This window comes from Nelumbo nucifera, chromosome 4 (assembly GCF_055504915.1).
Source record: "Nelumbo nucifera cultivar China Antique chromosome 4, China Antique-T2T, whole genome shotgun sequence".
NCBI lineage: Eukaryota > Viridiplantae > Streptophyta > Magnoliopsida > Proteales > Nelumbonaceae > Nelumbo > Nelumbo nucifera.
The window spans coordinates 31,783,945-31,801,284 of NC_142652.1; the positions used below are offsets into that span (position 1 = coordinate 31,783,945).

The window sequence follows — 17,340 nt, forward strand, 5'->3', positions numbered from 1 at the left end:
CTTTACAAGAATCCCTTGGAGTACTAATTGATTTCATCCTTCTAATTTTCTTGATATGTCTTTAACTCCAATCCCTAGTACCAAGTATGGCTGCATATTGTTATTGGAGCTGATAGCATTTCCAGAAACTACTATATTTGGTTTATCATTCTAGATTTGTTTCTTAGAATCCAAATATGTTAGACACATGTTCACCTCCAATTTGTGATTGCTGACCTTTGCACATGATTTTATTACCCAATATGGATTCTGAAGCTTTTCAAGGGTCTTGAAGCATTTGATCGGAAACCACCGGAAAAAGCAATAGTGCAGAAAGTGGCAGATGCTTATGAGATTTTAGGTCGACCAGAAGAGAAAGAGAGAATATTGGACAAGTACAACCATCTTTTTACTGAGACATGGAAGGGAAAGCCCAAGCGATCTCAGAAGGCCTCACAGAAAAAGACAAGGAAATCGGGTATGCTTTCTGCCTTCATGGTAGTTTGAAATCTGGGTTGGACCCTCTAATACCTATAAAATTAAAAATAAATAAATAAAAAGGGATGCCCATTTGATTGTATCGGGTGTACCGATATTTTAATACTTGAATGTATCCAAGCATATCTGTCTTTCCACTGTATCCATGTGTTTTCAAAGCATATCTGTATCCGTATTGGAATCCAAACTTACTAATATAATACTCAATACTGACATTTTGAACCTTCCACTGAAGGCAATTTTGTGCTAGGTTTGGGTGAGAAGGTCCATTAATGTGGTTAGCGGAATAAGATAGAACAATAGGATGAAAAATCGAAGTAGCATCTTCTGATTTGGATTACTTTACAGGTGAGAGAAAGAATACAGATACTTCAGACAATTTAAAGCCTGCTGTGGATGACCTACAAGCAAGTTGATAATAATGAGACCAACATGGTAAATATTTTCCTTTTCTACAAAATAACTAGATATTGTAACTGTTTTCTTGTATCTTCCATTGGATGGCTTATGTTTTTTGTAGTAAAATTGTACAAGCAAGGGAAATGAATGTTATCCTTTACTTCCAAAATATTATGTCTTCAAATCAATTGTCTTTATTTTCTAGCATTGCAGGCAGAGTGCTTTGGGAAGCAATCCTGGTCTATGTAGCCTCAGTTGTCACAAATGAGAACTCTTTCCTTCCCAATTTTCATTGGTGATGCATGCATGCCATATCATGTTTGAAAAGGTTCAGGAGAAGATTGAAGGGTTATTGCTTTCAAAAGGATTGAATCTTTTTGCTTTATGTCCTTGTCAGATTCTGTTGTTACCCGGCTTACAAGCAGATAGTGGGTGGGGCAGGGAAAGGATCTTGGAATTTGTAATTGTTGCTTATTCTGTTTGTCATTCATTCAGCATCTCATAGAAGTAAACAATTGAAGAGAGTGACCGTGCACCTGCAGACATGGGAGAACACTTGAGCTTGCATTTCTTATTGAGTTTGACGGATTGGAAGCAATAAGCGAGATGATGCACGCGAGGAGATGCTTGGTCGTGATTTTGGGGGAAGGAATTGCCTTAAACATTGTGAAGAAGGTATACAAGGGTACTGGGAGCACTGGCTGTATTTGGATCTCTGGAATGAATTTCGAAGCATGCCTTTCAATTCTTCAAAATTCAAATGACTAGTCTCCCCTACACATTTTCAATTCATTTCCAGTTCTGTAAAAACGTAGAATTAAAATGCTTTAAATGTTACAGGATCTAGGGGTGCAACTTGGGCGGGCCCAATCTGCAATTTTGCACGGGCTGGGCTTGAATTTTCAGTCCTTGGGCCCAAGAGTTTGGGCTTTTTTATTTTTCAAACTGGGTTCAGGCTTAGCCCTTAACCTGAGCCTGGTTCAACCTTATTCCAGTTCAAGTCTAACCTGACTATGTACATGCATTAATGCATATATACATATGTATGCATACTTTTGGTAAACCATGCATGATGCATACGTATACATTTATATCAAATTTTAGTTTGGACTGATTGATCAACATGACCCCAGCCCGGGCCCAATACCAATTCGAGTGCATCAAATTTCAATATGGATTAGGCCCGGATTTGACTGGGCCTGAGTCTTAGGTCTAATTCTTAGGATTGGGCCTGGATTGAGCTTAAACCTATCCTAGCCCACCTGGCAATTAGCTCCCCAAACTTTCATTTGTGACAAAGTCCCTTAACTTTCAGATTCCAGCACTTTGCACCTACCGTATACCAGATGGTATACTATTTTCTGTTAATAATTATTTAATTATGATAATGATTTGAGTTTTGACCCAAAAATGATTTGGGCATACCACGCCAAGGGTGATTTAATTTGATATGGCCACACCACATTTTGCATCTCCATATGTGCATAGGGTATTGATGGAAACATGAAAATTTTATTATTTGGGGTAGAGCTGCAAATGGATGAAGACTTTATTGTATAGGTAGACCCAAATTTAATTGCTTAATATTCAAAATTGAATAAGGTCTTATCTACATTGTGATTACAACCCAAGAAAAACTCCTTTCTTCTTAATGTAATCATCTAAAGGGATAGCTCTATGCATAAAACGCCAAATAAAAAAAAGAGTTTAGTAGGCAGTTTAGAATCCCAAAACGTTCGAGATGATCCTATAAGCTCTCAAGCTGTACTAGTGCTAGAATCACTACTCACTATTACTACTATACCTCCATTAATCCTCATGTTGATCCAAAGATACATTTGAACTAAGCGCCAAATCCTTGATAAAAGCTGGAATTACTTCAATGGGCTCAAAGTTCCACGTTCCATCTTGTCTTGAGATTTGGTTTAAATGAACATTGGATCAATTCTGGAGATTGATTCCTGATTTCCTGTTGCTTCCCTCAGAACGAACCATAGAAACAAGTGAGCTAAGCTAATATGGATATTTATAGATGAATCATAATGTGCCTGGGCTAATATATAAGAACACTCATCTGGGGTTCAAACCACAGTTTTCCATAACCTTTTTACATCTGTATTTCAAGATGTGCTATGAGATGATTGCACCCAGCTTCAAAAGAGGTGATGATTCACCTAGTTATGCTTTAGGGGGTGTTCTTTTCTTGGATTTGGAGGGGGGGGGGGGAAGTTGGTCAATGGGATTTTGGTTCCCATTGACCAAGAATTCTATGTTCTTTTTTCAGCTTTATGTGGAGACTAGGGAAACTTTATTTTCCTGGGTATCACTTACACAGGAAAGTGATAACCATCTCCTAGGTGGGTAAATAATTTTTTCACATAAGAAGAAAGTTTCCAACACTTGAATGGGACAAAAGTGTCCATTTTAATAATGTATTTCTATGGCTAAAATGGTCATTGCCTTATTTACCTGAGAAATAAAAGAACATGGGTAAATGCACTTACCTGGATAAGTGTTTCTCAAGAAAAACGAACATGGGTAAATGCACTTACCTGGATAAGTGTTTCTCAGGAAAAACTTACACAGGTAATTGCATTTACCCAGATAAGTAACTTACTGAAAAGCGAATGGGGCCTTAGAGTAGGTGTGGGCATGATTATGAGCTCACGTGAGGATGGGCACGAGTATGGGCTCACATAGGTGTAGACAGCATGTGTGATTGGTTGGTCTAGTTGTAGTGATTAGTAATATAAACTTTCATTTATAAACATCAGTGCAAGATTTTTAGTGCTTTGATTGATAACAGGGCACTTGTAAAAAAATTGAAAATTTATAAAGGTTATATGCTACTGTATATAGAGGAATACTTATCTTTGCCTTGAAATTTCATTTGAGAAATGTTTGTTAAAATCTCCAATCGAAGGTGTTTTCTAAGGGCTATAGATCACTTTTTTTTTGGGTATTTAACACAACACACCAACTTTTCAACATAGATAGAAATAGCGGGACTCGAATCTACGTTTTGGCAAGGGCTATGAATCACTGACGGGTCCAAACGGCCAGAAAAGGGTTGGAGTTTGTCATGAGAACAGAGGCAAATGTAAGGTTCTCTTGAGGTTTTGGTTTCCCCTGCGGTTCTCCCATCATTTTAACTCGATCAAATTCAGAATCAAGACTTCATTAGTAGGATTGGATCAGACGTTGCCGAATCCGACCCAATTATAGACCTACTCCACAATTCCATATCTTTATTCAACACCTACATGCTACAATGTAAGCCTACCTACAATGACAAAAGAAAGACTCCTCCGCCCTAATAGTCTTCTCGTCTAACTAGTCAATGGACTCAATACTCGTGTTATGCATGGCTTCTAACTCCTAAGCTGCTAAATAGTATTTTCTCATTGTTAGAATACCATTATTACACGTAGAGGCTGAGTAATAACAGAGCCTGTGATTGATAGAGAGGGAGAGAGATTATAAGGGTCCATTTGGTTTGTGGGAATAGGGGGTATAGAATTGAGCCGTTAATTAATTAGTTGGGTGGAATGGAATTCTAATAGATCATGTTGGCATATCAGTGTTTTGGACAACCCTTGGATTGAAGGGTGGACCCAGAAATGGTTAGGGATTGAGGCCGGTGTTAACCCCAATTATCGAGTATCACACCTCACCTATTAGTCCACACCACCTTCTACGAATTGTCGATTATGTAAATAATAATAATAATTATTATTATTATTTTGTACTAGTCATGATTGAAGTTATATTATTTTTTTAATATTTGTATTGTTTAAAAAACACAATAGTCTTATTCTTAATTAACAACATAGATCATCTCACATATTATAGATGAGATGCATGGAATCAAAACACAAAATGTGGGATAAACTACACCACACCTTACATAATGCCTATGGGGTGTGTGTGGTTTAATTCATCCATTTTGTCATGACAACTTTGCTACTATGGCATGCTGTGGGTTCATCTATGACACAGGTGTAGTGTGGATGAGAACACACCACCTAGTTTCTCATCCATACTATATAACACCCTCTTAATGAGTGAGAATTGAATGGAGTGAAAAGTAATAGTTCAAATTATATTTTTGCCCTCATAGTTTAAAATGACTAAATTCAAAGGGTGTTTTAGTTAAGAAAAAGTATATGAATATCTTTCATTTAATATATCTTAAATAGATGATTTAATGAGAGGGAATTAGAGTTAATACCTTAATTAAATATAGGGCTTAGTGGCAAGAATTGTAATAAACTTAAAAGTAGTTGTTCAAATTACAATTTTTACCCTCATAATAAAGAATGAACAAATTCAAAGATAGGGGTATTTTGGTAAAGAAAAAATAGAATCTAGACCTTATCCTCACTTTTAATAGTAGTATAGATATAAATATGAATTTTTAGAAAATTTTCACTATAATAAAATCCCAATCAGATATCCACGAAAATTGTCAATTGAATTCTAACAGTTTAAAAATCCATCGCTTTCTCATCAAATTCAAATTTCTTATGATCAAATCTGAATATAGCGCTATCCTAATTCTATTCAATCCATTTGCTTCCCTTACATCTTTGTCCGTATGTGATTTAGGCCATGTTTGGGAGTGCTTAAGTAAAAAATAAGTGCTTAAAAACAAGTGCTTATTTAAATAAGTACTTATTTGCATTTAGCACCTAACTTTTTCAAGTGCTTATTTTTTTTTTTTATATTGGGTGTTTGGTAGTCTTTTTCTCTAATGAGCACTTAAATAAGCATTTCTGACTATTTGTCCTTCATTTTATTTCAAACTTTCAAAATATACCATTTGAAAGCGCTTTTATAAAAGTACTTTTATGAAAGCACTTTATAAAAGTTTTATAAAGTGGTCATAAAAGTGCTTACGTAAAAGCACTTTTATAACAAGTGCTTTAGTAAAAGCACTTTCATAAAAATACCTTTATAAAATTCAATAGAGGATAATTTTATAAGTGGTATTTAAAATTCAACTAGGGATAATTTTGGAAGAAAAATTTTAAACAAGTGCTTATTGTATAAGCACTTAAAAAAGGCTGGAAATTTGGGCTTAAAAAATAATCCCTTATTTTTAAAATAAACACTTATTTTGGGCTTATTTCCCAAATACCAATAAGTGCTTAATGACTCAAATAAGCACTTATTTTTAAGTACTCCCAAACATGACCTTAAAGGTTCCATGATGGAAAAGCTGGTGACTAGTATATTTTATTAGGGATGCAACTTGGGTGGGCTCGACCCAATCATGGACCAAGTACAACAAAAGAAAAAAAAAAAGAAAGAAAATATGCCTGGACTGACCCAACCCATAATTTTATATATGTTGGGTTTGGACTTTCAATCCTTAGGTTGGACTTAAAGATGACAATTTGACCTGTCGATCTCAGGGGTTCAGCCCCACCTCTACCTGGTTGGGGTAGGTTTTTGACCACTGATCAGGTTTGGGGCAGGTTTCGAGAAAACCCAAAACTTTGAGGAGAGGGGTGGGATGGACAAAAGTGTATTTGTGTGTCTTTATATATAATATAGTTATAAGTAGGTTTCAAACAAAAAAATAATTATAATAATAATTTGGAAATAGGAATGATTGGGGTAATGCAAGGCAAATTCAACAATCCCCGTTCCTCGTGGGGATGAGGATGAGATTGGGATTTCTAGTCCCAATGGGATATAGTATACAAGGCAGTGTATTTGAGTTGAGGATCCGGGACAAGGCATATAAAATGCCGCCCCACCCCATTGCCATTTCTAATTGGACTGGGTCAAAGATTTCAGCTTTTCTTTTTATTTTTTGGGCTGAGCCTGGGCCTAGCCTTTAGGTAGGTCAAACCCTGATTGACACTATCCCAATTCGAACCCATTTTAAGTACATTTAAACATACACCCAGAGATATATATTTGCGTAAATACACACATTCATGCATACGTATGATCAATATTTTGGAAAGAACAGACTTGACCTTGGGATCGATCCGGACTCGGGCCATAGGCTACGTTGTCCATAAATCCGGCCCAGCCCGCCCGAGTTGCACCCCTTACTTTTGTTTGACCAACTGACCAAGGCAGAGGGCGAGACGGCGAGTGGCTCTGTGGCGGGAACTGCAGTCCTACCGTTATTTTTTTCCCGCTCAAAATCCTGCGTAACGTGGTTTCACTTTGTTTTCTTCTCGGTTGCTGGTGAAGTTGCATCTTTTCTGAGTTCATCAATCCATAGAAATGCCGAGTCTAGTCGGAAATGGGTACTCTGAAATATACAGTGATTCTAATTTTGCTGGTAGAAACAAAAACAAAGAAAAGAAATCTGTGAAGGTGGAGAAAACTGATGAGATTCGATCAGGGGGATATTCCACACCTCGGAAAAGGCGATTGAGATCTGGAACTAGCCATGACAGTCCAGTCTCAATTCCTTCCACTTCCTGCTCGCCGGATAAATGGAAATCGCCTCGTAGATGCATCGATAGCAGCCCAAATAGCGTTTCAAACGTGAGTTCCAATTGATGGTTCTATATAACTACATTTGGATTTTATTGATTTTCAACTTCTAATCTAATTTTCTCCTTCATTAACGTTGGCATTATCTCTAATTATTTCAGGAAATTCGCAAAAAATCTGGTAATAAGCTAGTCTAATTACAGAAAACTGGCAAAGGATCTGATAATAAGCTTGCCGAATCACCCAAAACTGTCAAAGGGTCCGGTGATAAGCTTGCTGGATCACACAAATCCACTCGGAGAAGATTGTATGATAGTCTTCCTCAGATACCAACATGGAATCCCAAAGGTAAGCTTTTAATTTTTGTAGATATTCTACTAATACCCTACTTAAAAATAAAGTAGGATCTGGCTTGAGTTCATTAAGAGTATCTGTAAATGATCTTGATTTGTTCTCTTCTCATTACCCCTCTTAGAAACCCGAATTGCTTTAGGATGTTTTTTTTCTTCTTGGTGTTGATTCTAATCTGTGGTGCATGTTGAGTTGATCTTGATCCAATTTTATACTTTGATCTATATCAAGATTCTGAGCAGATGAGTGCCGTGAAAAAAGCATTGCATGTATCAACAGCACCTTGTGCTATCGTGTGCCGGGAGGAGGAACAGAAAAGGATATTGGATTTCTGCAAATCATGCATAGACCAGAAGAAAGCTGGGAATTTGTATATCTCTGGGTGTCCAGGGACGGGAAAAACATTAACAATAAACAAAGTTAAAGAGCAACTGGTTGAATGGACAAAAGAGGTATTCTATACATTTTTCATTTGGTTGTTTAGGCTGTGGAGACGCTGATAGCTATCATCTTGGAAACTAAATATGAATTAAATTTGCTGGGACTCTTGCCCAAAAAAAAATGCTGGGTCAGGCTTTTCTTTCTTTTTTTTTTCTTTGATCAACAACAGAACCTTTTATTAAGAAATTTAAGAGAAAAATACAAAGGAAAGCAAAGGGAAGAGGTAAATTCTCTTAACCCTCCCCGGGCAAAACATAAAAAACAAAATTACAACACAGAACATTTGGTCCAATTCCCACCCCTTGTAGAGCAAGAGCATCCGCAAAGGAGTTAGCACTTCTCTTTACCCATTGCATCTGAATCTCTACATCCTGAGTTAACCATCTGAACTTTCTCTTTTCCTTGGCAAACTTCCATAATCCATTTTCCTCCTTTTGCAACCACCCTATAACCAATTTTGAGTCTCCTTCAACAATTGACTTTCTAATATTTAATTCTTTAGCCTTCTTTAACCCTTCCATTACTGCCATAACCTCAGCTCTAAGTGACTCACCTACACCAATAGGACCAGAAAATACAGCAATAACCTTCCCTTCCTCATCTCTGAAAGTTCCTCCAATGCCTGAAGGCCCCAGATTACTTTCACTGCTTCCATCAAAGTTCAACTTAATAAATCCAGAAGCTGGTGGAGACCAGAGGGGACTAATTTTCATGGGGCTAAATGTTATGGACGCATTCCTCGGAAAGACGTACCATCGCCGCCGGCAGCAACAGGAACCTGACCCACCGCCAGATTAGATTAGATCATCTTGCTTGTTCTTATCTTATTCTATTGCTCTTATCTTATCTTGTTAGTAAGTTATCAGATTAGGATTAGTTTATCTTATTATCAGATTAGGATTAGTTTATCTTGTTATCAGATTAGGATTAGTTTATCTTGCTATCAGATTAGGATTAGTTTATCTTATTATCAGATTAGGATTAGCTTATTTTATCCTTAGCAAGATAGAATTGGAAGTCTCCCTATTCAGCAAGGAGACTCCCTAAGATTAGGACTCTTGTAATCTCCTATTTAAGGAGACACCATTATTGAATGAGGATATCGAATATTCGGCCAAGCAAGAGAGTAAAGGAGAGTTAGGTGATCTCTTGAACAAATCACCATTAGGGCGCCTAGATAGGTCCATCAAGAGCAGGGAGGAACAAGGAAAACAGAGGGTTTTCCCCGTGGGCCGACCCGTGACGAGATCTTATTCCCGGGCCCATAACATTTGGTATCAGAGCCGGTCGTCATGGGAGATCTGTAGCAGCTATCATCCAAGGTCCACGAACTGGAGCATAGGCTCGTAGAAACCAGCAGGGAGGTTCGTGAGGTCAAAGACGATGTCCGGGAGCTGCGACGCTTGCTGGAATCGTATTTCTCTAACAGGGAGAGGAATCCAGAAGGGGCTGTAACCACAAACAGCCTCCGACCAGACTTGACGGAGCCGTCCGACGAACAACATCAGCAGCAACAGACTCTTCTTGGTCCACAGCAGCAGCAACACCCTCAGCCACAGGAGCCAGACAACCAACAACAGCAACAACTGCAGCAGCAGAAGCAACAACATGATCAACAACAGCAACAACAGCTTCTCCGAGCAGCTATTACTAGTCCTAGTATAGTTGCCCCGAAACTGGCCCCTAAGTCCTATGGGCCCTTCAAGGTTCTACGACGGATTGGCAGTGTGGCCTACCAGCTGGAACTGCCAGAGACCAGCCGGATTCATGATGTCTTCCACATCGCCTTGCTGAAACCATTTACGGGTGTTCCTCCGGACCAAGTCCCCTCCCTGCCACCCCTGCAAGATGGCAAACTGATTCCCCAACCTAAAGCTGTCATCCGCTCTTGTTTCAATCAAGGAGTTCTTGAAGTCTTGGTGAAATGGTGTAGCTTACCATCGGCCGAAGCCACATGGATCCCATTGGCAGAGTTCCAAGCCACATATCCGGAGTTCGAGCTTGAGGACAAGCTCGTAGTCCAAGAGAGGAGTAATGTTATGGACACATTCCTCGGAAAGACGTACCATCGCCGCCGGCAGCAACAGGAACCTGACCCACCGCTAGATTAGATTAGATCATCTTGCTTGTTCTTATCTTATTCTATTGCTCTTATCTTGTCTTGTTAGTAAGTTATCAGATTAGGATTAGTTTATCTTATTATCAGATTAGGATTAGTTTATCTTGTTATCAGATTAGGATTAGTTTATCTTGCTATCAGATTAGGATTAGTTTATCTTACTATCAGATTAGGATTAGCTTATCTTATCCTTAACAAGATAGAATTGGAAGTCTCCCTATTCAGCAAGGAGACTCCCTAAGATTAGGACTCTTGTAATCTCCTATTTAAGGAGACACCATTATTGAATGAGGATATCGAATATTCAGTCAAGAAAGAGAGTAAAAGAGAATTAGGTGATCTCTTGAACAAATCACCATTAGGGCGCCTAGATAGGTCCATCAAGAGCAGGGAGGAAGAAGGAAAACAGAGGGTTTTCCCCGTGGACCGACCCGTGACGAGATCCTATTCCCGGGCCCATAACACTAAATTAGCCACTTCCTTCCAATTCCTCAACAACATATCTGTAGTGACACCCTCAAACAAATATCCACAGACTTCACCCAATGTACCACCCTAATGGCAACTACTTCAATGATGGCATCTTTACTCCTTTCCTTTTCAGACAAGATGTGTGAATTTATTTCTTCCCAAATTTCCCAGCAGACAGCAACTCTAGCACATCTCCACATAATTGATGACTTCTTAATATTCGTTTCTTCTTCTGTCTTTGTGTGAGGTATGGGAGGTGTGTTTTCCATGTACTCTGACAGCCCAAGAGTACATAATTGATTGGATAATTAAGGTTATCCAATGGTCAGATTTTATCCTTGACTTATAAGACATCTCCATTAAAATGGACCAATTAATTGTGAGTCTCAATGCCCAGCTATGTCAGATGTGTATGCATAGGTCCTTCTAGATGAAAGTTGGGTGCTTTGTGCATGTATATGTTTCTCCTGCTCCATTATGTTCTAAATTCCTTTTTAGACTAAACCAGGTTCCTATGTTGACTTCATTGCCAGGCAGGATTTCAACTACCAGATGTATTGAGTATAAATTGTACTTCTCTTACAAACACAAGTGAAATTTTCCTTAAGGCACACATACCATGACTTGTTCCTATGTATTATGGAAACCTACATGTTGAATGTACTAATTTTCTGTGGCTGCCTTAGATATTTGAAAAGCTTCATTCCCGGAAGAAGACAAATGGAACTTCACCACTTCAGCACCTCCATAGATTGTTTTCTAACAAGCAGTCATCCTGTGAAAATGTTTTATATAGATCCTGTGATTTTATTAGTATCAAACTTTTGTGCATGTTTTATATAGATTCTATGGTTAACAAATAACATAACAGACTTGTGATTGTTTGCAAATATTGATTAGGTTGAGGTCGAGTTTGTTCCTTGAATTTTGAGTGAAATTTTTTGTACCATGCTTCTCAGCTTCTGTTTTGTATTGTCTTTCTTTTTCATTTCTAGTGTAATTTACCTTTTCCAAAGAATTATATAAGGAGCAAAAAGAACTTCTCCAGTATTACCTGACTTTTTTTTGCTGTTTTATTAGGCTCTTCCATATGATGTCTTTCAACCTCAAGCATTGGAGATTTGTGCAAGAGTATGTCCAGTTTCACTTCTAATGCTTCTTCTTTTCTCTCCTATGCATGCTTGTCTGTATTTGAAGACTTGATTGCTAAGTTCATATTGGATCTTTTGCATTGGATACATGATAAAACCATGACCCCTCCTATCTCTCTCATGCATACACTGCCCTTGCCCCTTCATTATGTCGATCTCATGGTTGAAGTGCAATAGTTCAAACACAGACCAGATGACGGTCCATGACTTACCATTTTAGATGGTATCATTGGTCTCATCATATCATTCTGAAGTAATACAACCTAGCAATTTATTTCAATATAGTTAAAATTTGTAATATTTTGGATTGCATTGTTCAAAAGATCAAATACCTTAATAAAGTGGGTCATGGATTTCTTGACTTACTCTCATATGTGTTTTTCCGTATGTGATATATTAAGTAGGATTTTGTATATCGTGGATTTCTTGATTTGATTCCAGCCTGCATATGAAAAAAAATACCAGTTATCTTTGGAGTATAGGCCTTAAAATTTGTGACTTGAATGGTAAAATCTTCAGTATAGAAATTTCTTCAATGGTATAGGATTTCTTTTTTTTTTTTTTTACTTTTCTTATATAACCAAGCGAAGCCTTATAACTTGTCTTCTGCTGGTAACTTCTTTACACCATTGAAGTAATTACACTTTATAATATTGCATTTTATTTTGAAAAGTTTCTAACTATATTGCCATATGATAAGAGAGTTGCAGCTGCATCTGGAGATATGAGGAAAGCTCTCTGTGTTTGTAGGTCAGTGTTCTATTGTAATTGATGCATTGTTGGCATTTGTGGTTGCACCAATTTTCATTGCTGCATTCTATATTGTTTTCTCTCTTTTCTCTTGGCTTTTTGTTTTCTTCTTTTATCTCCATCCTGTAAGCATGAGTAAATTGGTTCAACTTTTCTGAGTCTCAATGTTTCTTATTTCCATTTCATAATCTTTTCTGTAATTGGAAAAGTTTTTGAAAGATCATACGAAAATTGCATGTAACATCAATGTTAGGACATGATTAAGTTTTATGTACATTGATTTTCAACCTTCAGCATATAGATGCATGCCTACATTTGGAGAAACATCTAAAAAACCACGTCTGCCCTAGGAAAAGCATTTCCTGGTGCAGTAGTTGAATCAAATAGAATATTCCTGTCATTTCACTTGAAATCATGTTGCTCAAATGGTGCCAAAGTTAAGGTTCCGTTGTGCTTCAGGAATGCAATTGAGATGCTAGAAGAAGAGTTGAAAAATCAAAGTGGTAGTACAGGATTGTTACAGGTTGAGCAGGCATCACCTCATCAACTGATATCTCCTGTAGCAGAATTATTGAAGCAAGAAATTAACATTGTAAGTGATCAATCTTCTAGTACTTTATTATCTCATCAAGTTGACATTATTATATCTCTAGACACTTATCCTTTTTCATCTCAATCAAGTCTTCAAATAATGAAAACTTAAAAGGGAATGCCACCAGAACTTTAATATTATTGACTTTTATAATGGTTATAATAACTATTTAAATGTTGGGTACTCCCAAATTGTTAAACTATCTTGGCATGTTCTTATACTAGAACCTGGTATACACACACACACACATTTGATCTGGAAAATTAGTTTCATTAATAGTATTAGAGTGTTATAATGCTTCAAACTGACTGGTAAATCGTTGTGATGGACACAGTGGCTGTTATGAAGAGAATTATTTACTTATTGAATCTAGTAGTTCATGGTCCTCTATGCCAATGATGTCCTTTGTTGGGAACCATTATCTTAGTCATTTTAAACACATGTAGGTGAGGGTTGATTATATGGCCATTGCTTTATCAAGGGCATTCAAATCAGCAATAGTGGACACTATACAGTCTCTTCCACAGCATCAACAGGTAAGTTAAAATTGGACTCCGGGGTGATCAATCCCAGCTAAAATTTCAACACTAGAACTTTTCAATGGCTATCAGTTGCTTGGAATATTTAGCTATTTTAAGTTGTTGGTTTCTATTGGCTTAGAAACCTTGATTTAATGTAGAATTTTTGCACCCTGCCAGATTCTGCATTAAAAAATATCTATTTATAACTAAACTTGAGAAAATAAGACTTGTCATTTGACAGAAAAATGATGCCATATATATCTTCTATTCATAGCCTTAGTACCTTTCTTAAGGAAGGGTTGAATTCTTATACATCAATTTAAAACTGTTGTACTGCAGATGATACTTTGCTCTTTGGTGAAACTTTTCCGCAAGGGAAAGAAAGATACTACTATTGGAGATGTATGTTCCCTTCCCCCAAGTTTTATATTTAGATAATTAAGAAGCTGTCTTAAATATGTTCACAGCTGATGGTTCAAGTTGTTTATCTGGTGCAGCTGAATAAATCTTACTCCGAGATCTGTAAATCAGCACTAATCCCCCATTCTGGCATTCCGGAATTCTCAAATATGTGTAAAGTGCTCGGTGACCAGGTCAAAAATACAATAGCTCTAAAGCTCTATTTGAGTTAATTTTCTTTTTCCAAATAATTAACAAGTACTCTCTTGCAATCTTACCAGTTTAATTATTAAAATGACCTGTAGAGCAAGTTAGGGCTGACAGACTTTGATCTATTTCATAATGCAGGGTCTTCTCAAACTTGGCCAATCTCGAGAGGATAGATTAAGGAGAGTAATATTAAAAATTGATGCAGATATTACTTTTGCCTTGCAGGTGCAGACATGAGATTTGAATATTTGCATTTCATTTCCAGGTTTCCCTCTCTCGAGTCCAGATCTCCTGCCCACACAAACTCTGCCCACATCTACCCACATAACATCACAGCCATACATGGAGAATATCTCATCCTCCTGCATAGTATTATGCACGGGGAGATGTTCCCAATTCATGGGGGTAGTGTGTTGTGGGTAGACATTGGCAGAGTTCTCGTGGGCAGGAGATCCAGAGTCCTCTCGCTCTCTGGTACAACTTTGTATCCTTAATGGAATCTTTGTTTGGTACAGGGGATACGATTCTTTCGGAATTGTCTTCAACAATGCTAGTCCTAAGACTAAGCAGAAGGAAAAACCAGATTCTAGTAAGTAGTAATCTAGCATACAAGCAGTCGAAGTTTCTCAACTGAATAAGGGTTCGAGCAGTTGTTCCCCAAGTAATTGAAAATGTTCTTCTGCCTCCTAAATCCTAATTGTTGTTTATTATAATTATCATTCATTGTTTATTAAATGAAATTTACATTTTCCATCATGGAAATATGTAGCCTTTGAATAATTGAATTTCAAAGTTGCTTTCAGGAGGCTGCACTGTCCAAGCATGAAGCATCGATTGTTACAAAACAAAAATACTCCAAGTCCAAGCAAAGTCAAAGCCCTAATAGTCAATGCAAGCATAAGCTTGAGTAAAACCTAACATCAATTGGGCTGGGCTTGGTCTTATAAATTGCTTGGGTTTAGAATCCCTCTTACTCATAGGGATGGCAATTTTTCCCGTCCCTGACAAGTACCCGGGCTCTCTGATCCGGTGGGGTCAGGTATGGGAGTGCTTTGGTGGGGTCGGGGATGGGGCTAAAACTGAATCCCTGATCGGGTTCGGGAACAGGGATGGGGAATGCGGCATTGGTGCATTATATTATAATGTAAAAAAGAGTATAATATAATAATATTATAATATTATTATATTATAATTATAATATTATTATATTATAATTACACAAATAACAAAAACTAAAAAAGAGTAAAAGACAAACTTAAAACTCTCAACTCTCGAGAGTCACTCTCTTCTACTACCTAGACACTCAACAAACAAAGAAGAAAGAACAGAGGGTGGCGCCTGAAACTCAAAACCCTACCCTTCTTCTGTTCTTCGTCTATCCTATCGTCTTCAGTATCAGTGGTCGCCGTCGGTGCCCTCTTTCTCTCTCAGGTGAGACAACGTCGCAAGCCCGCAACGGTCCTTTCTCTTTCTCTCAACTCAGTGTTCACAAGTTACAGATTTAAAACTTTGCAACTCGTCTCTTTCTCTTTCTCTCAACTCAGTGCTCACAAGTTGCAGATTTAAAACTTTGCAATTCGTCTCTTTCTCTTTCTCTCAACTCAGTGCTCACAAGTTGCAGATCTGACACTTTGCAACTCATCTCTTTCTCTTTCTCTCAACTCAGTGCTCACAAGTTGCAGATTTGAAACTTTGCAACTTGTGTGAATCAATGTGAATCGCAGTCATGGCCATCACCTAATCAATGTGAATCAATCTGAAACTTTGCAACTCGTGGCCATCACCTAATCAATGTGAATCTCAGATGCAGATCTGAGATGGAGGAGCTTTCCTTTCTTTGATGGGGAACTCAAAAACAATCTGGGATCTGGGTCTTCAACGAGGAACTCATCCTAGGTGGGGTTGGGCATGGAGGAGCATTTCTTTCCCGGACGGAGATCGGGGATGGGGATGGGAAATGATTTGGAAATCAGGGTCGGAGAAATGTAAGCCCTGCCCCAAACCTGTCCCGTTGCCATTCCTACTTATTCGTTCTCTCTTTTCCTCTTTTTCTTCAACCCAAACCTCTTAATTGAGCCACATGGCAAAACTCTAATTACCACTAACCCAAATCATGTTAAAGTGGAAAACTTACTCCTTAACTCTCTCTCTCTCCCCCTTCATCATTCCTAAATACCTCTTTAACTCACGTCATTATCCTCTCCTTGCTCCTTGCAACTATTTAACGTCAATCTTCTTAGGTAAAAGACTTAAACCTCCCTGTGGTTTGTGATAAACACTTGTACCTCCCTCTAATATTTTATAGGACTTAAATCTCCCCTATTAGAAGAATATACCTTTATATTTGGCCGAATCCATTAAAAGACATTTTTACCCTCCATCACTCCTTAAATTTTCAAATAAAACCACATAAACCATAAACTCAGGGAAGAAATAGGATAGGATGCCTTGCAAGCTATCTACCATTCTTTGCAAATCCTGCGTAATTTCCAAAAGACAATCATTTTGAAGGCACCTCTCTCGAAAAGAAACAAACTTGTAAGTTTTAATTAATTACAAACGATACAAGAGAAGCCCTAACTTTCAACTTCCTAGGTTTGAACTCCTACTCATTTATTTAATGGAGGAAGCTCTCAAACCATCCAATTAAAACCCAACAGATTTTTAAAACTGGAGAGAAAGTGAATCCGCTACTTCTTGATAACTCATCGGTTATGAAGTGGATTGACAATGCTTGTGGTTGTTTTATTCTATTTCGCAGAGGCATCATGACCAATATTTCTTCCCAAACCATATTTATAGAATCTCCTGTAGTTGAAGCTAGTTTTCCTACATATCTTGACTCATGAGGAAAACAAAGATTATCACTAATAAACTAATTTAAAACAAAACACAACACAAATACTGAATAAGGAGTAATGGAAAGGGATTTTTTTCTGGTCATAAGGTGGATCATACTAGATTTGTTCGAGGAGGGGAGGTTTTCGTCCAATGATC

At 37.6% G+C, this 17,340-nt stretch overlaps 2 protein-coding genes across 10 annotated transcripts in view; both read left to right on the top strand.

Moving 5' to 3' along the window:
- Positions 1 to 1,939, top strand: part of LOC104609925 (PPR containing-like protein) — a 34,809-nt gene extending 32,870 nt beyond the window's left edge. For 3 of the 8 annotated variants that reach the window (XM_010276355.3, XM_088903071.1, XM_088903070.1), the window contains 3 exons: positions 256 to 457; positions 826 to 912; positions 1,082 to 1,939. In XM_010276355.3, coding sequence (XP_010274657.1) covers positions 256 to 457; positions 826 to 893 — 270 coding nt within the window. In that variant the 3' untranslated portion in view covers positions 894 to 912; positions 1,082 to 1,939. The remainder of the gene's footprint in view (positions 1 to 255; positions 458 to 825; positions 913 to 1,081) is intronic. The other 5 variants (XM_010276359.3, XM_088903072.1, XM_010276356.3 and 2 more) reach the window with 4 other exon arrangements.
- A 5,048-nt stretch (positions 1,940 to 6,987) lies between these two features.
- LOC104609927 (DNA replication factor CDC6B-like) lies at positions 6,988 to 15,078 on the top strand. Of its 2 annotated transcripts, XM_088902767.1 has the most exons (11): positions 6,988 to 7,389; positions 7,542 to 7,686; positions 7,921 to 8,141; positions 11,801 to 11,851; positions 12,572 to 12,621; positions 13,081 to 13,213; positions 13,660 to 13,749; positions 14,074 to 14,136; positions 14,232 to 14,327; positions 14,482 to 14,568; positions 14,859 to 15,078. In XM_088902767.1, exons 1-11 carry the CDS (start codon positions 7,123 to 7,125, stop codon positions 14,895 to 14,897), a joined length of 1,242 nt encoding a protein of 413 aa, XP_088758893.1. In that variant the 5' UTR covers positions 6,988 to 7,122; the 3' UTR covers positions 14,898 to 15,078. The 2 variants fall into 2 exon arrangements, with proteins under 2 accessions (XP_088758893.1, XP_088758894.1); XM_088902768.1 differs by lacking the exon at positions 7,921 to 8,141 and having other exon boundaries at positions 7,141 to 7,389.
- The last annotated feature ends 2,262 nt before the right edge of the window (positions 15,079 to 17,340 follow it).